General features: G+C 44.0%; 1 protein-coding gene across 3 annotated transcripts in view; it reads right to left on the bottom strand.

Annotated features, from left to right (window-relative positions):
• Window positions 1-22,977, bottom strand: part of CDH11 (cadherin 11) — a 218,055-nt gene that overhangs the window by 76,948 nt on the left and 118,130 nt on the right. For all 3 annotated transcript variants that reach the window (XM_077454348.1, XM_077454338.1, XM_077454359.1), the window contains one exon: window positions 1,509-1,869. In XM_077454348.1, coding sequence (XP_077310474.1) covers window positions 1,509-1,736 — 228 coding nt within the window. In that variant the 5' untranslated portion in view covers window positions 1,737-1,869. The remainder of the gene's footprint in view (window positions 1-1,508; window positions 1,870-22,977) is intronic.

Here is a 22,977-nt window from a genome sequence, read left to right as displayed (position 1 = left end):
GTGTATGCATATTACATGCGGGATTTTGTGTTTTGCTTGGTCTCCTTTAAATCTAGTCTCTTTCACATTTTAGCAAAGGTAGCACAAAAAATAAAGATGAGCAGAATACAGTAGCAGCTTTTTAAAATCATAAAGATAAAGAAAACAAACAAAACAACTGAATAAATGCGTTAGGGCCCATTCACACATAAGCATTCTGTTACAATGTGTTAATGCACACGTGTTATAGCATGTGTTGACGTGCATTGCGTTCAGGCAGTCCTTTTATATAAAGGGTTTGCCAAAGAACCACAAGGAATGAAAGAAATAAAAAAAAAAAAAAACAGCACACCACTAATCATGGTATATGCCTGTGGAACGTTGCGCATTGGGCTCTATTTTATATATCTATTATTATATTATATTTCTAATTCATACTAAATGGCACCACAATGCATGGCAAAGACAGGTGCTGCCCTGTCATGTCTCATTGTAAAATGCGTTGGCATTTAAATGCACGCTCCCACAACTTGCAAGTGTGAATGAGCCCTTACAAAACTTATATAGCAGAAGCAATGAAGCCTATAACAAATAACTTTACAACAGTGTTTAGTAATTGCAAACAAACACCTAATTGGTTGTTACAGATCAATAAATATTGTGTTTCATAGAAGACATTTTTATGCTGATCATTGCAAGCTGATATAATACTAAAGATCAGCCATTCTCAACCAGGATTCGTATAAATCTAGGGTTCCTCCAGAGGTTTGTAGGGGTTCCTTGAGCTGTCATTGAATGGCCTCACATTTAATGGTACCTGCATGATATCAGAGCCAAAGTCACTTGGCAGAGTGGCACCAGAGATCTCTAAGCCCCTGTACACACGGTCGGTGATTTCGACAACCAAATCCGTCGGATTTTGCCCGTCGGATTGTGTCCGAAACTGTTGCATACACACGGTCGGACTAAGTTGTCAAAAAATCCGATCATTCAGAACGTGATGACGTAATTTCGTTAGGATGGGACTACGTTCAGGCTAGTAGCCAATAGCTTTGATGTAGGAATTTGATCTGAGCATGCGTGGAACTTGGTCCGATCAAAATTCTCTACACATGATCGGAGTATGTCCGATCGAACCAGTTGGCCGGAAAATATTTCCAACAAGTTGGAAAATTGGGTCCGACGGATATTCCGATGGAATCAGTCCGATGCATACCACACACAGTCGGATTATCTGACAACACGGTCCGATAGGACACATTCCGACGGATTCTCCGACCGTGTGTACAAGGGCTAAGGATGGAATTCAGACCACTAATGTAAGGGGAGGTATTCCTCCAACTGGTCACAAATGTATGGGGCATTTTTTTCCATTGACACCCAACAGATTTTTTTTTTGCAGTGGAGCCTTGAGATCTGGAAATCATATCAAAGCTTTCACTAGGGTAAAAAAGGTTGAGAAAGCCTGCTATCGATACATAGAATACGATTTTCCAACAAAAAAGAAAAAAAAGTATGTTGAGTCTTACCCGTCCAACAAGCACGGGATCTGGTCCGGTGTATTCCTCTATTACAAAAAACTGGTTCCATACCCATCCCCTCTTGGATCTGTGTAATACTTGCCCTTCTTTGCCCTTTTCATGGTGTCCGTGATAAGACTGCCTTAACTTACTGCTCCTCCGCGTCGATGAGACGTGACTACAGTATGCGATACCCAGGCATAGCAGAATGCCATGTAAACAAAAGTCCTTCTTCATTTTTGGTAGTGTGTATTCAAACAGTCCTCGATCTTTACTCCAAGTCCAGTGCAAAATCCGAGGTTATATCCAACACGTAAATGTCAATCCATAGAGCATACCCATATTGCAATCCAAATATCCTTTGCTGATCCTGCATGAACACAAAAAAAATATAGTTAGTCGAAACATCTTGAAATGATTACACAGCAAATATAGGATGAAACATTCAACAATTGAGTAACGTAGTACAGGTACCATAATCATAATACAGGTCATATAGCAGTGTTGTAAAAAAGATCCATCAAGGCGACCAACAGCATTTCAACAAGGGAATTAGGTGTAATAAAGACACCAAACTTATGGCATAAATATAATATATTCTGGAACCTGTGAAATTACGTTCCAGAGAGTCCTCCAACCATAGCATTCAACATACCAAAACAATAAAATGTAAGGTAGAGGAATCTGCTGTATCATAAATGGTAGGACCAACCCGAAAAGATGGAAAAGAGGAAAAAGAAGCCAAGGAGGAAGGAAAGAGAGGGAAAGGGAAAATAATCTGTAGAGGACAAGACCCATTTTACCGGACACCCCCCATACTACCCTGAACCGGCAGAGCATCTTAAGCGTAATGTCAATGGGAAAGGGGTGCTTCTAATGGCATACACGCGACTGGACTTTCCGGCAGACTAGGTCCGACGGAATCAGTCCGTCGGACAATCCGATCAACTAAAACTTCACTACTTCAAACCACATTCATACATACACATACAAGGGCCAATTTAGGCAGGAGCCAATTAACCAACCAGCATGTCTTTGTAGTGTGGTAGGAAACTTGAGTACCTGGAGGAAACCCACACAGGCACAGGGAGAACATGCAAACTCCATGCAGGTAGTGCTGTGATATAAGTGGAGTTTCAACAGAAGTATACTTTAACCGATATAAGTGGAGTTTCAACAGAAGTATACTTTTAGTATACTAAAGTATACTTTTTTTCAACAGAAGTATACTAGCCACCGTCATTTTACTGTGGCAGGTAGGCACGATCCCATGAACCATTGTAGCTATACGCTGGCTTGCAGGATAGCAGGCGCCAGAGGCGCGCACACGTGCCCGCTGCACTGCGGGGGTTGCCGATGCTCGTGGCCGATGGTCACGATGACCCCTGGGCACAAGCGATCGCAAGCATGAGGGACAGAACAGGGAAGTGTGTGTGTAAACACACAAATCCGTGTTCTGTTCTGAGAGGAGTGACAGATCATGTCTTCCTATTAGCTAGGAACCACAATTTGTCACTTCCTCTAGTCAGTCCCCTCCTCTTTTATTTAGAATCACCTCCCAGGGAACACAATTAAATCCTTGATCTCCCCTAGTGTTAACCCCTTCACTGGCAGTGACATATTTAGAGTAATCAATGCATTTTTATAGCACTGATCACTGTATAGATGTCAATGGTCCTAAAAATGTGTCAAAATTGTCCGATCTGTTCGCCATAGTGTCGCAGTCACAATAAAAATCACTGATCGCCACCATTCAAGTAAAAAATAACAATAATAATAAAAATGCTATAAATCTATCCTCTATTTTGTAGACGCTATAACTTTTGTGCAAACCAATCAATAAACACTTATCGAAAAAAAAATTACCAAAAATATGTAGAAGAATACATATCGCTCTAAACTGAGGAAAAATTTGCTTTAAAAAAAAAAATGGTGATATTTATTATAGCAAAAAGTACAAAATATTGTGTTTTTTCCAAAATTGTCGCTTTTTTTTTTGTTTATAGTGCAAACAATAAAAATCGCAGAGGCGATCAAATACCACGAAAAGAAAGCTGTATTTGTGGGAAAAAAAGGACGTCAATTTTGTTTGGGTGCACGACTGCGCAATTGTCAGTTAAAGCGGCGCAGTGCCAAATCGAAAAAAAATGGCCCATCATTCAGCAGCCAAATCTTCCTTGGCTGAACTGGTTAATCCATGTGGCAGCTGTAACTGCAGAATTATAAGCTCACAGATCCATAATCCCACTATTACTGACAGCTGTAGACCTCAGACTAACAATTAGGAACAAGGCAGTCATGTGACAGCCAATACGGATAACTAGAATTTTATTTGCAAACTTTCCATCCTGCAGGTGGCACTGTGGCTTGCTTGCTGTGCACTACCTGTGCACAGAGACAGAGATACAGTGTTAGAAAGTAAGAAAAAAAATAAAACCAGTTAAAACTTTCATAGCAGAAAGATAGGATCTCTGTGGCGGCACAGTGGTGTAGTGGTTAGCACTCTCGCCTAGCAGTAAAAAGGGTTACTGGTTCGAATCCCAACCCACGACACTACCTGCCTGGAGTTTGCATGTTCTCCCTGTGCTTGCGTGGGTTTCCTCCAGGTACTCCGGTTTCCTCCCACACTCCAAAGACATGCAGGTAAGTTAATTGGCATCTGTCCAAAATTGGCCCTAGTATAAGAATGGGGACCTTGGATTGTGGGCTCCTTGAGGGTAGGGACTGTTGTGAGTGTGCAATGTACAGGGATAGGGACAATTGTAGACACTCACTCAGGATGGGCTGGTGTCTTTATTCAACCTTACTAACTATGTAACTTTGTGATCTGCCCTGTCAAAAAGTACACAGGTAGATCCCTGTTCTGGGAACGATCGGGGGTGGCCGGCGGACCCGCTGATTAGCTCCCCTGCTGGCCAATGGGAGCGTGCACATGCCCCCACAAATTTGAGTTCACGATCCGACGTACACCTATGGTGATTCGCGGGAACGAGTCAGATGGGGGCTGGTTGGCAAGCGGTTAAGAAAATACCGTTAGCTACACTTTAAAAAACAATACAAAAAAATTAGTTAGGCTTGCTATACATGGGCAAATTTCGACAGAATTTTCTTTTGAAACATCAGAAATTTCTGAGTTTTGTGATCCGATATGCCACCATTGATTTTGAAATTTGGCCAACCAAGCCTTCAATTTCCCCCCATGTTACTACAGAAAATAATTTTCGTGGATGAGAATCTTCTTTTCTTCCCATGAATTTTCTTTTCCTGCAGATGCGCATTTCTTTTTCAATTACATTTCTCGCATGATTCTCCCATCATTGATTAGAAAATTGTTAGTTTTTCAAAAAAATTCCAACATGTCCGATTACTCAAATTTGATTGCTGCACGAAAATCAGCTGTTGCTGCAGCCCACTAATGGTGCGAAATACGAACCAAAATTTTTAGAAATTCTTTCGAAATTCGACCCATGTATTGCCTGCCTTAGATAAGCAAATGAATAATAGAACTACTGTCAAGTAGCAAGTTGATTCTCCTGGAATCTGGACTTTAATCAGCTCTGGTCATGAAGGGGTAAATTTCTGCGCCCTCCCAGCCCAGTGCAGCACAAGCATCTCTGCAAAATCTGTAAGAAAATTTCGGTAACAAGCTCTTAGCATTTTTGCAAAACCCCAATTTCTACGTACACAGTTCTTCAGTTTTGTTAGCAGGCCTAATAAGTATTCCCATCCCGACACATGCAGAGCTCGGCTAACATCACAATAAATGCGGCTTCATTTTATGCAGGCATTAATGGGCTGCGCATTACAACTCAGACGCGCGGTGCGTGTGTCACTAAGAGGGTCAGTTTAATGCACAGATCCCAGTCCCTTTTATCTGCCGTTATTGTTGTGAACAAACAGGCATGGCAAGGAACTGATTATGAATAAATTACTGAAGGAGGAGAATATTGCTCGAATAAGCCTGTGATTTGTAATAAGGAAACAAGACTTTGGAAATCGTACTGGAATAAGTAAATGGCCGCAGCGCACTGCCTGCTGTCCCGACCGCATAACGACACTTAGTAACAGCAGGACCATCCATTTACGCCTTTGGAATAAAGTAATGCGAGAGATGACATATTAAAAATGCATTCCTCCCGTAATGATCAACAACAGCGGTATCACCTTGCTTAATAAAATAGCATTAATGCTGGCTATTGTTAGAGAAATAACGCGTGTTCTACAGAATGAAAGCGTGGAGGAGGTGCGCATATTCATCTAACGGTGCTTGCCCTGTGAATGCTGTATAGGGACTAATGAAATATAACAAGGGAGGATTTAAAGGGAAAGTATATTTTCAGTGAGTATACATTTTCCAATATTATTGTGCGGTTGTCCTAAAATATATTAATAATCCAAATTGACCCTGTTTTATATGCTTACAGCGTAGTATTTAATTTTTCTTTTTTTAATTGTGAGCTGGCAGCCTGTTTATTTCATGACTCTTTTGCAATTTGCAGTGTTTCTTAAGCATCCTACACACGATCGTATTTTCCGCAGACAAAACCTCAGACTTTTGTCCAAAGGGCGTTGGCCAGGAACTTGTCTTGCATACAAACGGCAAGAAATTGTCGGCCAACAAACACGAACGTAGTGACGTTACTACGTGTTTTTTCAGCTCTTTAGCAACACCCTTTGGGCTCCTGCTAATTTCGTGTTAGTAGAAGTTTGGTGAGTGTTGATTTGCAGTTCGCGTTTTTCATTTAGAGCTTTTCAGTTTGCGCTTTTCTATTTAGCACATAAAGAGCCACAGAGATATAGTGTCTGAAATAATAACTAGTTAATTATAACAACATAGAAATGTATTAATTGTATGAATAAAAAATAGTTGATTACACAGAATATAAAATCAATGAACCTCCACCGTTCACCATCTAATGACAATGTTGTCAATGACCAGACACATACAGACAGACTAACAGACTAACATACATATAAGGGAATGTATTCACTACACTTGTATAAATATATGGGCCATAGAAATGGTATATGAATGTAAGCAACATCAGATGTAGAGCCAGGCAGTCCTATTGTGGAATAAGCAGACGCCGCTTAGTATACATCCGACAGAAACAGTCCGATGTAGACCACACACAGTCGGAATATCCGACAAAACGGTCTGATAGGAAACATTCCAATGGAATCTCTGACCGTGTGTACAAGGGCTAAAGGTTCTTAATATTAGCAAAAAAATCCTAGAGGTGAGCAGAAGAGGGGAACAAAATAAGGAAAAAGTAGCTCCAAATAGTAAATGTTGTGGCTTGGTGTTGTTCCAGCTAACCCTGCTGACCTAGGCAGTGGCCTACATGTGAAATAATGGTAAATACATCCCTGGTGTTGAGAGCAGAATTAAAGAGGAAGTAAACCCTTACAAACCACTTTGACCTACAGGTAAGCCTAGATTAAGGCTTACCTGTAGGTCCAAGAAATATCTCCTAAACCTATATGGTTTAGGAGATATTTCCCCAACAGGGGCACCGCTGTCTACGGCGCATGCACCGTAGACAGCGGCGCGCAGGCGCACTAAACGCGGCAGTTCCAAGAATGGAGCTGCCGCATTTGTCGACTCCCGTGCGCATGCGCGGGAGTGACGTCATCGCGGCTTTGCCGAATGACAGCGGCGGAGCTGCGAGACCCACTCCCGTGCGCATGCGCGGGAGTGACGTCATCGCGGCTTCGCCGCTGTCATTCGGCGGAGCTGCGAGACGCCACAAGCAAGATGGATGCGGCGGACTACAGGGGACAGCGGCGACTTCGCTGGCTCCTGTGTCAGGTAAGTGACACATAATGGGCTACTATGCGATGCATAGTAGTCCATTATGCTTTACCTTTGCAGGGAAAAAAAGAGGAAGTAAACTCATCAGGGTTTACTTCCTCTTTAAATCCCAATTCCATCTTTCTATACAAAATAATTATACTAGTTTCTATGGGAAATGTTGTTATATCTTCTATGCTCTAGTTTAATTAGTTTAGGCCTAGAGTTCTTAAAAATTGTTACCAGTAAGGCAGGAATGTTGCTGGACTATTTTCTGGCAAGTCTCACTCAATTAACAAGGGAGGGTGAGATCACAGTTTCACCACGACACCCGTCAACATCTCGCTAACTGTGCCCTGCAGACACCCATTCACATTAATCTCAGGAATATTTATCTACCCACTGCTGTGTAAAGAATTAAAGGAAACCCTTAATCACAGAGATTTGGGCATTTTTTGTGTTGACAACACAGACATTTGTACAACTCCTTTGCCTGAAAATGACCTTCTCTTTTTTTTTTTTCAATTTTGCTCAGTTTATTATACCATTTGATGCATTTTGTTATATCTGTTTGCTAAGTGAAAAAAAAACAAAAAACACTTTTGATATTTTCTGAAGTTCAGAGTTATCCCGTGTTATTTCAAAGAGCCCCCCTAGTTGTTATCTTGAAAGCAGGAGAGTGAGAGTGGTTGAGTAGTTTAGCAAAATACAATGAACAGGGCTGACACCACTTAATCCATAGAAATGTTATTGTGTTGTCAGCCCACAACATGGATTAGAGCTGAGTACATATATATGGATGACCAACGGGCATTTTTTTCCTGAACTTGCAGGGTCTATCTACGCTTGAAACCTTTCATATCTCCTTAAAGGAAACCTGTACCTATCACTTCTCATATACAATCTCAACGGCCGCAAACCAACCACGGGAACTGTTTAAACTGGTTAATCAATCAATGAATCCGGTGTGCCTAGAACCCCCAGAAAGCGAATCCCAGGATTACTGTGACAAACTGTCAGATTTTTTCATCGATAAAGTCAAAACCATCAGGGAAACAATTTGTCAGAAGAAAACATCCGACCTCAGCCAGCAAATACATAAAGAGGATGTCCGCACCAACATACCGCAACCGCCAAAATTTTCACTATCCCCAATTACCGTAGACACCGCAAAAAACATCATTAATAAACTGCGTGACAGTACCTCACCTATTGACATCATCCCCACAAAACTACTGAAAGAATGCTCCGACATCGTGGCTCCAACCATAACCCACCTCATAAACCGATCATTCCACGAAGGGATTGTTCCCAGCATCCTCAAACAAGGCATCCTCAAACCTCTACTCAAGAAACCAAACCTGGACCCTCAGGATCCAAACAACCGTAGGCCAATTACAAGCCTCAACACCATTTCTAAGATCATGGAGAAAGCTGTAGTACATCAGCTACAACTTCACCTGGATACTCACAAACTCCTGGACCCGCTGCAATCAGGCTTCCGCCCGGGTCATGGAACAGAAACAGCTCTCCTCAAGATTTGGGATGACGCCCTCGAAGCGGCAGATGACGGAGAGCCGTGTCTCCTCGTACTGCTAGACCTAAGTGCAGCGTTTGATACAGTAGATCACAATACTCTACTCGTCCGCCTCACAGAAGTAGCCGGAGTCCAAGACATAGATCTCCATTGGTTCGCGTCCTTCCTAGGAAATCGGTCACAGACAGTGAAACTAGGAAAATTCCTCTCCGAAACTCGGGCAGTCACCTGCGGAGTCCCTCAAGGCTCTCCGTTGTCACCCGTTCTCTTCAACATTTACATTCGCCCACTCCTTCAAATCATCAGATGCTCAGATCTCTGCTTCCACTCTTACGCTGACGACACGCAACTTTATTTCCGGATCAATGGAAAAAAAGATCACCAACAACAACTTGAAAACTGCCTCAAATCAATAGAGGACTGGATGACCACCAACTCCCTCCAGCTGAACCAATCAAAGACAGAGCTTCTTATCTTACACCCAAATCATAAGCCCGCAACCAAAACCTCCTGGTCTCCACCAACCGTCTTTGGGCAGACTATCTCCCCAAAGACCAAAGCCAAGAGTCTCGGGGTTATTTTAGACGCACAAATGTCAATGGATGCGCAAATAGGAGCAGTAGTCAGTCGATCTCACCATCTGCTGCGCATGCTTCGCAGACTCATCCCTTTTATCCCAAAGAATGACAAAGCAGTGGTAGTTGGAACAATCATTAATTCACGACTGGACTACGCAAACTCGCTTTACATAGGATTACCACAATATCAACTTGCGCGATTACAACTGATCCAAAACACGGCGGCAAGGCTGATAACAGGAAAAAAACCCTGGGAATCCATTTCTCCTTCACTGAGGAGCTTACATTGGCTAACCGTAAAAAATCGGATCACGTTCAAGACCCTTTGCCTCACCCACAAATGCGTGCATAGAGAAGCTCCGCAATACCTAATGGAGAAAATAAATCATTACACACCAAACCGCAGTCTTCGATCAGCCAACAAAAACCTCCTCCTCGTGCCCAAAGCCCGGTATAAATCCAAGGGGGATCGGAGATTCGCTGTCCAAGGGCCTCGGCTATGGAATGCTCTACCAATAAACATCCGCCTGGAAGAAAATCACCTGGCTTTTAGGAAAAAACTCAAGACCTTCCTCTTTTAGCAGATGATCAAAGCTCGCCACAGCGCCTAGAGGCGATTCAGTTCGCATTGTGCGCTATATAAGTATTTCATTCATTCATTCATTCACCTACAAACATGAGAGATGAAAGCTACCAATGCTGACATTTCAATATGGAGAGTGGGAACCGTACAGACCCAGGAACTCTAGCATAGAGATCATTCCCCTGTCCTCAGTAGAATCCTGTAGTGGGAGCCTAGGGAAGAGTGTTCTCCTGCTACAGTGCAGTGTTTTGAAGTATCCCATGACCTAACCCAGTGATGGCGAACCTTGGCACCCCAGATGTTTTGAAACTACATTTCCCATGATGCACTACTACACTGCAGAGTACATTAGCATCATGGGAAATGTAGTTCCAAAACATCTGGGGTTGCCGAGGTTCTCCATCTTTGGCTTGTTTACTGACTACACTTGTGCTTGATCCCTACCTGGGATATCTACTGCTGGCCTCCAGCCTGCTCATCTCCTGGTAGGGTGATCCTGAGGACCGCAACCTGGTACTGATATGCCGTTAAACCCATCATCTAGAGTAATGGTGAAAAATGTTTAGTGCTTAGAGTCTGTGCCTCGGGTCAGCCTGCACTATCCGCCAGGGTGACCTGCTGGTGTACTCATCCTGTTGGTCGGTGGAAACCTCTCTACTGCAATAGCTACTTCTCCCCTAGCCTGACCATGCCAGGAGAGATTATAAGTAATTGGACTGAATTGACTTCAGAATAGGTAAGTATAGGCATCTTTCCTTTTACAGGGTAGATAGAACAGGCTTAGAATGGGGATGAGAGTAGATTTAGGCTTAGTTAGATTTTGACTTGCTTTCCACTTTAATTGAAGAAATAATGGCTTCATAGATGTGAATAGCATATTGCATTAGGGTGTGCAGCCCAAAGCTCAAACACACATGCCTTTCTCTGCAGCCTCAGCTGCACGGGACAGTAAATGAATGGAAGTGCTCTGTGATGAACGGCTTCCTATTCATTCACAAACTGTAGCATAGTAAACAGAGTTTATTATGCTTCAGTTACGACTGAACACAGTGAGTGAGCTGTGTTCAACACAATGACGATTGAACACAGTGAGTGAGCTGTGTTCATTTAGAAAAGGAAGGGGCCGGTAAATGACATATTGGTTGGCCTCTTCCCCCACTCTCCATCCTGAAACATTCCCTGCAGTAGGGGGAATAGGCACCGCAGAGTGATTAGGGTGTGCCTAGGCACATCTGGGCACACCCTATGAATGGCTTGCATTTGCTACATCTGCAATTAGGGGGCAAAAACAAACACCTACAGGCTTTAAAGAAAATTATTTATAATACACAGTGCCTCAGAAAACTACATGCAACCAGTTAGCGTGTTCATGTACATTCCAACATCTACTGAAAATGAAAAAAATATCAGTTTCCAGTTGAATGATTCTTTAAATTAGCAACAGCCCCCAAAACACAACAACATTCTTTCAACGCACATTAAAATCATCGTATCTTGCAGAAAACCTATTAGAAAGTTAGTGCCCTTGAAAAGCACATTAAATTCCACGTATTAAACAAAGCCACAGAAGAGAACAGCACCCTCTAAATGCACATAAAATCACCATATTTAGCAAGGACACATTGGAAATAGCAGCATATCGAAAAGGCTGTGGCATGCATCTACTATTAACAAAGCTGATTTAATTGCCTATGTGTGACTAACACTAGTTTAAAGCTTGCATTCCATTGTCAGATTCATTCTAACACAACACGCTAAGGTCTCATGTAGGCTTGATACAAAAGCACTTCTTCTTGAATAAAATAAAGCGGCTTTCGAAACAATCCTGCTGTCAACTGTTTCATATTCATTTTTGGATGCGGCATTGGGTAAAAAAAAAAAAATTATAAACTGTTAATCATAGGTCTCCAATAAATGGCAACTTGCAACTTACATTCAAACATAACTACTGGTGAGCCATCAAAAAGTCCACGAAATGTTAAAGACTCACTGCAGTTTCTTTTTAAAACTGAAGATGTATCTGCTGACATATTGCCTTCCAACCCCCCCCCCCCCCTCCCCCCCATCAACATGTTGATTCAATTTTGAAATATAGTAGTACCTTGGATTATGAGCATAATTCATTCCAGAAGCATGTTTGTAATCCAAATCAGTCTTATATCAAAGTGAGTTTCCCCTTAGGAATCAATGGAAACTCAGATAATTCATTCCAGTGTCATGGCTAGTGTATGCAGTACCGCATGTGGCCAGAGGTGGGGGGTGCCAGAGACACTTGGGAACCAAGTGGTGTCTACGAGCATCTTCGAGTGTCTCCAAGCGTCTCTGAGTGGTCTCCAGGTGTCTCTGAGTGTCTCCAGTGCCCCCCAACCTCTGGCCACATGCAGTACTGCACACCCCAGAGGCTTGAATCCTGCTCGTCTTGCGAGACAATGCTCACAAATCGAGTCAGAATAAAAAAAAAAAAGCTTGTACTGCAAAATACTTGTAAACCGTGTTACTGGCAATCTGAGGTTTTACTGTAAAACCTTTTCATTTCCTTCAAATACCTTATTTAGGATCAGATGACATCACCACTAGATGTATTGTGCCTCTCATAGCATCACAGTACCCCCTTTCTAAGTGCTCTGTTCAAAAACCTTCAGTCCTGATGCAAGTAGTGGGCTGGCTTTAGGGAGGAGCTATGCCAATAATAAAATCCCTTTATGTGTGGATCAGTCTGGAGGAGTGGCCATTCCTAGGCAGGCTGCATAAATGATCACATGACCTCTGTTATCAGCTACATAAGGAGCTTGGATACAGCAGTACACTGATCTTCACAGTGAATGGCTGTGGAGGAGAGCATGTCAGCCCAAGTCTTGGCCATTGAAGGAAAGGATGGCTGAGCTCCCAGCACATCCAAAAAAAACTGAGATGGATGTGCTCTCATGCCAAGTGTGATTAGTTTTAAATAGGAAAGCAGGGAGACTGGCAGGATCACCAGGGATTTTACAAAAGGAAAACAGAATACTTTCAATCACAAGTACACAATACAGCATACACATATCAGGAATATGCAATGTTGGGGTACCATATTCTTTAAAATGTTACTAAAACACACAACAATAAAATCAGTATGTATACTGTATGCAGTAAAGCATGTTTGTTATGCTCACTGTGGAACCTAAGAGGGTTAAGCATCTACATTGTGTAAAAATGCTGTTTTGACCCTGTCTTCTCTCTGATCATCTCCTTCTTTTACTGTCCCCAATTTATCTCGTGATAGTACAGAGTCTAGGGGACAAGCTGCACATGCTCAGTTTGGAGTGTATTGCTAGAGAGTTTTTTTTTTTTTTCTTGGGAGAGTGCATGTGATCAACACAGGGCCAATCAGCACTGTTCAGATAGAGGGTCAGGGGCTCTGTAGCCTCATAGGCTACGCCTATGCCTAGCATCAGTGGGAGTAAACAATCCCCTATCACTGCTGTCATTGGGAGGAATAGGGCCCCGTTATTGGTCTCATTGGGAGGAATTGTGCCCCATCCTTGGTGTCACTGGGCCCCATTATTGGTGTCATTGGGAGGAACTGTGCCCCATCCTTGGTGTCATTGGGCCCCATTATTGGTGTCATTGGGGGGAATTGTGCCCCATCTTGGTGTCATTACGAGGAAGTGCGTCCCTGGTGTCATTAATGTCAGCGAATAAAATAGTGCCCGGGGCCAGATAAAAGCAAGCAAAGGGCACCATCTGGCCCCAGGGCCGCAGTTTGGAGACCTCTGGTTTAGAGTTGATTGCTGCTTTAATATCTGTCTAGAGTTCAGCTTTAACATTGAAATGTATTAGGTTCCCAAACCTCATGCAGAAGAAATTAAATGTAATTTGCAAAGCTTTCCCTCAGCTTTTAAATTCAATTTACATGGAATTGAATTATCCACAGCAATTTGCCCCCCATTGTTCTGATTGTTTCCCGGATTTAAATAACCAGTCATAATCAGGGTGACAATCAACCCCAATACCTTTTAGACTAGAAGGTTTCAGATGAATGCCACAGCAATATTGAATCGTCTGGTGGCTCGAAGCAGGGAAACCATTAAAAGCCCAGGCGGCAAATTGCTGTAGACCATTCAAGCTCAATGATACATTTTCAATTGAAAGCGGATGAAAAACTTTCCCAAATTGTCATGTGTATCGCCGACATTAGACCCAAGTCTGTGTTTAAATTCTTCCAGATAATTTCATCCCTCCTCAACGGTTGCCTATAAAGCCGGAGACCTTGTCTGCAGAATGCCAAAAAAGATTTAGTTCTTAGGAGGTGCTGCAGATTAAACACGCGCTGTAATGTTACTCGTGGCCACAAAAGAAATAGTTTTTTCGCAAAGATGGTTAAGAAGTTGGCATGCTGAACTGTGGACTAAATGAATCAGAAAATCAAATGTGTGAGCTGGTAAGAGAAGAATGAAAAGTGTCAGCATAATAAGGCAAGGCTGAGGCTACTATAAAGGATTCACATTTGTAGCTTTCAGATCCTAGAATTCTTTGGAACTCTGTCAGCATCTTCGTATTGCAATGAAAGCTCATGTATCAAAGTGCTAATTGGCACAACTCTTCTATAGCTGACATATCCTGCTAACTGACCCAATATGAATTCCAAACTGTGTTTTGCATCTTTGATGTAGATACCAATAATAAGCAATTTCTTCACGGTTGGTTTTTCTGGTGATCAGCAGAATTAGGACATGTAGTTGGCTTCCCAAGGCCACATATCTGCCGTGGAAAAGTGAACTTGAAAAGGGGCGCACTAAAGCTATGGTCAGGAGCCTCTTGACAACCCTCAGAGGGATTGTCCGCCAAAGATTCTGGCTCCTAGTGGACTATTTAAACCTGAGGCCTGCACGGGATCATTGCTGGATGGTCTTTCAGCTTGTATCTCTATTATCCTTGATCCTTAATCCGTTTGACTCTGTTATCCACTTGACCCCCCCGGAAGATTTTACCCCTTTCATGACCAGGCCATTTTTGCTACTTTAACTGGTAATTGCGCGGTTATGTAATGTTATACCCAAACAAAATTTATATCTTTTTTTTTTTACATAAATAGAGCTTTCTTTTTATGGTATTTGATCTCTACTGAGCTTTTTCTTGTTTGCAACAGGGGTCTCCCAACTGCGGCCTAGGGCCGGATGCAACTAGGTTTTCCACTTCATCCCTTTAAACCCAAACACATATGAATTACACGGTAGCTACAGAACCTGTGTAATTAAAGCAGGGTTCCACCCTAAAGTGGAACTTCCGCTCATCGGAACCCTCCCCCCCTCCGGTGTCACAGTTGGCACCTTTCAGGGGGGTGCAGATACCTGTCTAAGACAGGTATTTGCACCCACTTCTGGGAATAGACTCCCATGGGAGTCTATGCCTCTTCCTGTCCCGGCGCGCTGTCTGCTGGGACACACACGGGTCTCAGAGATAGCGCAGACCATTCCTATTGCGCTGCACGACTCGCGCATGCGCAGTAGCGAACCGGGAAGTGAAGCCGCAATGCTTCACTTCCTGATTTCCTCACCTAGAATCGATCGGCCTCGGCTGCCGACATCGCTGGATCCTAGGACAGGTGAGTGTCCATTTATTAAAAGTCAGCTGCTGCAGTATTTGTAGCTGCTGGCTTTTAATATTTTTTTTTTTTACAGTGAAATTCCTCTTTAATATATGTTCAGGTTTTAAAGGGATGAGGTGGTAACCCTAGATGCGCCCATTTGCTAGTCTTTATTCAGCTCTTGATACCTACAGTACTACAGGGCACTGTGTCTTCCACTGATACCAATGATGTGGCGCTACTCCTCCTCCTGCTGATCACCAAACCTGAGGCCATGTATATTATCATTGATGCTGGGAGTGGGATATTTCATACCCCCACTGGTCACAATCTGGCCCCCTCCTAAAGTCTGAAGAACAGTAAACTGGCCCTTTGTTTGAAATTTTGCAGATCTATGGTTTGCGATATAAAACGGAAAAAAAAAACCCGGCAAATCCTGTTTACACTGTGATCAGCTGTGATTGGACGCTGATCACGGGGTAAAGAGCTGGTTTGATTGGCTCTTTATCACAATCTGTGATCAGCTGTGTCTCAAAGACACAGCAATCGCAGATGCCCCCGCTGGGGGTGCAAGAGAAGCGCAATCATGGGAGAACATTATATGATGCCCTCCTAGCAATGTGCAACTGTGCTGTAGCCATAATTTGGCTATAATGCTGTCGTAAAGAGGTTAAGCAGCATACTGTATGTCATATAAAACTACTGTCTTTTTTTTTGCACATTATTGCCCTTGGCCAGCTTCCTAATAACAATAGTGTATCAAATATACCAAAACATTCTCTTTGCACCTTCAAGACCTCCTGCTCTCTAGCTCTCTCGTCACCTCCTCCCACTCCTGCCTCCAGACTTTTCCACTGCCTCTCCCATCCTCTGGAACTTCGTACCTCAGTCTGTCTGACTATCTCCTACTCTGTCCGCCTTTAGACGATTCCCTGAAAACTCATCTCTTCAGAGAGGCCTATTTCATCTCTAACTAATAAACTGTACTTTTATTTTCTTCTTCATCAGCTCATCTCCCACAGTTACTACCTTTTATATTACTTGACCCTTACTTTTATATTTTATATTGTAACAGTGGCGGCCCGTGCATTGTGGGCACACGGGCGCCACCCCCCCCCACCAACACCGCCATCGCCCTCCCTATCCATGCGCTTGGCCCCTTTCAGGATGCCGAGTGCATTAATTCCTATGGCAGGGATGGGGGGGTGGTGTTTTTAAAGCACATGATTAGAGCCAGAGGCTCTACTAGGCTTCAAAAAAGGGTGGGCCCAGTTGTGTGACAATAGCGAATGAACTTTCATTATTTTCCCACTAAATCTTCTAAATGTTATCCCCGCCAATCAGGAAGAAGGTGTGAGATCTGTTTCCCGATTGGCCAAAAACATCAGACAATCCTATTGGATGCCTGATGTGGATCCAGGGAGGAAGCCACTGTAGCCAGAGAGGAAGCCCGCCACCCTGGAGCTGCTGCTTTGACCCCACACCCACTAGCCTGGAGCCGCTGACGGACCTTGCATCCGCTAGCCTGGAGCCGCTGCCTCTACCCCACACCCGCTAGCCTGGATCTGCTGCCGGACCCTGCATCTGGTATCCTAGAGAGGCTGCCCGCACCCTGCCGCGCTGGATGACACCCCTCATCTATCCTGATCTATCTATCCAGGTAAGTGCCGGACCAACCGGCAGATGCAGGGGGGGGGGGTTTGTTAGTGCCCAGCCATCAGGGGGGTGGTTTTTTGACACTCCCCCCCCCCCCTGAACAAAAAATCCACCAGCCGCCACTGTATTGTAAGCTCTATCGAGCTGGACCCTCTGATACCTTCTGAATTTGATTGCATTGTTACTGTATTGCCCCCCCCCCCCATTTTGTAAAGCGCTGTGCAAGCCATTGGCACTAATAATAATAACAATAATAATAATAATAAACATAATGCCTACATAATATTTGTCAGAATGGTCACTTGTAGTTACCATCAATGGCACATGTGACAGGGTGACAATGCAGGAGCACAACTGGGGGTTTGGTTGTCTTGTCACCTTATAGAAGAAAAGTGCTTGAAAAAGGACCTTCATAGCTTCACAGAAGGATCACCGGGTATTATAATAATGAAAGCTTCAGATTTATAAAAACAACAAAAGACATTAGCATAGAGCTATATGAGATTCTAGTGACTGGGTTCACATCTACTTTATATTATTTTTTCATGTGATGTTTTTATTATTTTGTCCACCTTCTCGATATAACAAATAATTCTATTCCTTATAATATTATAAACCACATGATCCTGAGAAACAAATTGTGGACGGCTCGCCCGTCAGTCACGTCGTTTGTAATAGTTTTGCACACGCTGAATCTAGCAGCTCCTCCAATCTGTAACGATGACCCCAAAACATCCTTCTGTACAGCAATTTTTCTTCCACGGGAGCATCCTGGCTGTTCTCCAGAAGACGAATGTCAGAATATATTGTGATGCAGGGAGTGATTGAAATTGCGGAAGATTTTTCATTTGCTATTTTCAGTATTGGCGTTTTGAGATATTTCACTCAGGGGATTTGCATAAAAGCACACCTGTGTTCAGTATTCCTTTACACAGATCAATGCTCTCTAGCTCATCACAATTCCAGTCCTCTCCCCGTGCCGCACTAACAGGCAGAGTTTATTATCTTCTTTGACTGCAGTATAAGTAATAAAATAAAAGGATGCCAAGCCAATTGTTCAAATTCTCATTTCGCTGCTCCAGAACCTCTTCTAGGGCCCCAGTGAACTTAGTGGTGGACATTAGACATTACAGTTGTGATATAGAGGTCTGCATTAGGTGGGGGAGGTGTGGGAATCTAAAGGGTAGAGTTCACTTTTGTGGACCTTAGGCATTGCTTCCAGCTCCCTGGGGTCCTTGTGAGTTCTCCCCACGGTGGTTCTCAACACAATGACTGTCTCTGTCACGTACCTGGTATGAGAGCCCAGAATGCAGGGAGCGGCTCCTCGTAAGCCTCCGGCTCAAGAACCCCTGGAGGTGGAAACAGGAATTCAAGAGTTCGGAGGGCACAAGTGCCAAGCTGGAGTAAGGTAGGTTCGGACCCGCAGCAGCAAGAGATCCACAGAGGCACTGGATGGTAGACACCCGGTAGGCAGGTAGGGTTGTGGTCAAACAGTAGGCACAGGTGGATGACTGGAACAGCTGGTGGCAGTCCGTGGGTAACAGCAGGCACTGACGGTCAGGCTGGAACAGTAGGTGACAGTCAGCGGGTATCAGCAGGCACTAGCAATCAGGCTGGAACAACAGGCGGCAGACAGCAGAGTCGGGAACAAGCCGGGTCGGTAGCAGGCGGGCAGCAGCGGTACACGGGAAGAGACGGAGACGTAGTCAGACAGGCAGGAGGTCGGAGGCAGGCAGCAAACAAACGAAGTCAGGAACAGGCCGGGTAACGGGAATCAGGGACAACAGAAAGCAGATAGCAGAATCACCGGACACGCTGTAGACTGGACAGCAAGGAGGAACAGAGGCAGATTCCTTAAGTAGCCCTTTGGGCGCCAAGAACGGTCGCACGGCGAGTCCGCGTGCCCCTGCAGGTAACCGTGCGCCCGTTCGTGACCCCGCGCACCCGCGTGCGCCCGTTCGCACTATCGCGCACCCGCGTGCCCCGTTCGTGCCGTCGCGCACCCACGTGCGCCCGATCGTATGTACGTGCACCCGCGTGCGTCCGTTCGCGCTAACGCGCGCCCAAGGATACCGACAAGTTCTCAGCAAAGGAATCCTGCGGGCAGGTCTCCTATGTGCGATCGGATCACCAGGTCGACCATGACAGTCTCCCTGTGGTCCTTGTGAGTTCTCCCCATGGTGGTTCTCAACACACTGACTGTCTCCCTGGGGTCCTTGTGAGTTCTCCCCACGGTGGTTCTCAACACAATGACTGTCTCCCTGAGGTCCTTGTGAGTTCTCCCCACGGTGGTTCTCAACACAATGACTGTCTCCCTGTGGTCCTTGTGAGTTCTCCCCATGGTGGTTCTCAACACAATGACTGTCTCCCTGGGGTCCTTGTGAGTTCTCCCCACGGTGGTTCTCAACACAATGATTGTCTCCCTGTGGTCCTTGTGAGTTCTCCCAACGGTGGGTCTCAACACAATGACTGTCTCCCTGTGGTCCTTGTGAGTTCTTGCCATGGTGTTTCTCAACACAATGACTGTAAGGGCTTGTTCTCACTAATGGTGGGGGGGAATAAAACCCTACGACTGATATGTGATTTTAACAACCCTCCCCCCTCTCCCCCACCCCCTCCCAAGCTTCAGCTCCCTGTGGTCCTTGTGAGTTCTTCCATGGTGTTTCTCAACACAATGACTGTAAGGGCTTGTTCTCACTAGTGGTGGTTGGGGGGGAATTTAACCCTGCGGCTGAGCCGTGACTTTGCCGTCCCTACCCCGCCTCCCACCCCCCTCTTTAGCTGCAGAGGTCAGGGGTGTGCACATGCTAGAGCTGCATGATTATGGCCAAAATGAGAATCACATTTTTTTTGCTTAGAATAAAGATCACGATTCTCTCACTATATTCTCACGGCATACCATCATCTTTCACATTATACAAAAATATTGGGCTAACTTTACTTTTTTTTTTTTTTATTCATTAAAGTATATTTTTTCCAAATAAATTGCATTTGAAAGACTGCTGCGTGTGTGACATAAAATATTGCAACAACCACAATTTTATTCAATAGGGCCTCTGCTAATATATATATATATATATATATATATATATATATATATATATATATATATAATGTTTTGGGGTTCTAAGTAATTTTCTAGCAAAAGAATAATGATTTTAACTTGAAACCAACAAATGTCAGAAAAAGGTTTAGTCTTTAAGTCAGTGGTCTCAAACCTTTAGATCAAAGGAATGAACTTCAGTGTGTAAATAAATGAGGGAAGTCTAACCACTTAATGCAGGGGTCTCAAACTGGCGGCCCTCCAGCTTTTTCAAAACTACAAGTCCTATGAGGCATTGCAAGGCTGACAGTAATAAGCATGACTCCCACAGGCAGAGGCATGATGGAACTTAGTTTTGTCACAGCTGGAGGGCCGCCAGTTTGAGTCCCCCGCTTTAAGCGGTTAAACTTCCTTCATTTACACACTGAAGTTCATTCCTTTGATCGAAAGGGCCAAACGTTACAATATTTATAGTTAGTTCTGCGGCTGAGGTTGATTTTATGATACTTGGCAGACTGCCTGTTTTTTTTTGGGGGGGGGTTTGACAGCTGTTGGCTTCAGCAGAGAATTATTTTACAATCTCTCAGGCCTATTAAGACAAGGAATTGACTGGATATCTAAGAAATCCTGCTACTCCAACTTTATGCTGGAGGATGCCCTAGTTTCTCTGTTTAATCTCCATGCGGTCCTTCACTCCAGGCTGCGTGCCCTTCCCCAGCCTCTGAGAACTAACCTCTTGATTAGAGACACAGTAATCACATAGAGAGAAACACGGAGGGTTCTGGGCCTACCCTCCACCATATCAAAACACCTTCCTATAGTTGATAACCCAATGTTCCTCCCCTCTATGGATCACAAGGCTTTTAACCAATGGGCGTCATCAGGCATAACAACTATCTCCAAAATAATAGATCCTGCTCAAGGGTTATTTAGACCTTTCTCGGAACTAACCAAACAATTCTCCATCAAGCCATCACAGGTGTTTCATTACCACCAGCTAATCAGCTACCTCAGATCCTGCTGCAATGCTCGCCAAAACCCGTGTCAGCACTCCTTTATTGATGCCCTGATAGATTGGGACCACTACTCCATTTCTGACATATACTCCAACCTCATCACCCATCAAGCTACTCAATACCACCTTGTACCTTTCAAACTCTGGATCTCTATCCTGGATGACCAAGAGGCACCAGAGAAGATTCTCTCAGGATATCAAAGAGTACGCCCCCTAGTAATATGTGAAACATGGTGAGAAACTCAGTTTAAAATTGCCCATCGGGCATACTTCCCGTTTTGCCACAGCAAAACCGGCACAACCAATTCCCTGTGCCCTTGGTGCTCCACCCCAAGACTGTCCCTGTTCCACAGATTATGGACTTGTCAAGCAATTTCCACCTTCTGGGACCAGCTGTTGGATTATATTCACAGATCTCATCATATACGCCTACCCAAGGACCTACTATTATGCCTCTTCAGTTGTAACACTCCGCAAGTCTCTTCACCAGCACCTACCCATCCCTCTCCTCTTCCCCAATGGGCTCATATCCGCCTTCTAGCAGCCCGCAGGGCAATAATGTATGCATGGATCAACCCTTCTCCGCCTCAAATTGCCTTGGTCAAACAAGCACTCCTAAAATTTTTCCACATTGAAAAATTGTATACCATTACTCAGCGGTCCACATCTCGGAAACGCTTTATTGCAAGATGGCGATGCTATATGAGCACTCCTTCTCTCCAGAAGAAATCTCATCCCATATGACCCCTTTCTGATACACGGACTGGTACCTGCGAGCAGACCTTGCCAACACATTGGGAAAACTCCGCATCCAGCCCACTTCTACCGCCCTACCTTCACATGCCCCCCCCCCTTTGACCATTCCACCTGATCTACCTATTTAAGCCCTCCATAATTTTTTGTCACAATACATACACCTTCTCCATACAACGGTAGAGATCTCCCTATCCACTATATGAGTAAATGTTTGCATGCTTCCACTCCTTAGCCCTTGTACACACGGTCGGAGATTCCGACAACCAAATCCGTCGGAGTAATTCCGACGGATTAATTCCGGAAGAGGTCCGCAAGTGATTTTGCATACATACGGGCGGACTAAGTTGTCAGAAAATCTGATTGTACATAACGTGATGACGTTATTTTGTTACGACGGGACTACGTTCAGGCTAGTAGCCGCTAGCTTTGGTCTAGGAATTTGATCTGAGCATGCATGGCACTTTGTCCGTCGGAGTAGGCTACACATGATCGGAGTATGTCCGATAGGAGCATTTTGTCAGAAAATTTTACTGGCAAGTTGGAAAACTTGGTCTGTCGGATACAGTCTGATGCAGACCACACACAGTCGGATTATCCGACAAAACGGTCTGATAGGAAACCTTCCGTCGGAATCTCCGACCGTGTATACAAGGGCTTAGGCAGAGCCTTCAGCTAACTTCCTGTGTTAGGCCAGACACAACATTCCTAGTTGTATCCTTAATGTTCAAAGGCCCCAAATGTTGCAGTGTTACCCTGCTCTCTATTCTATATTATTTGTATAATTGTTTTCTGGTTAATTACTTATGTACTCTTGACTGTAAAAGCTCAATAAACATATTTAAAAAAAATAATAATAATTCACACTGTCTATGGGCTGCCTAACTTTCATTTCTTCTAAAACACAAAACCTAAAAATGAACATTGTTTTGATACTTTGATAACATTCTAAT

This window comes from Lithobates pipiens, unplaced genomic scaffold (assembly GCF_037356315.1).
Source record: "Lithobates pipiens isolate NorthernLeopardFrog02 unplaced genomic scaffold, aLitPip1_a1.2 Scaffold_10, whole genome shotgun sequence".
Classification (NCBI taxonomy): Eukaryota; Metazoa; Chordata; class Amphibia; order Anura; family Ranidae; genus Lithobates; species Lithobates pipiens.
This window is presented reverse-complemented; position numbering and strand designations above follow the sequence as displayed.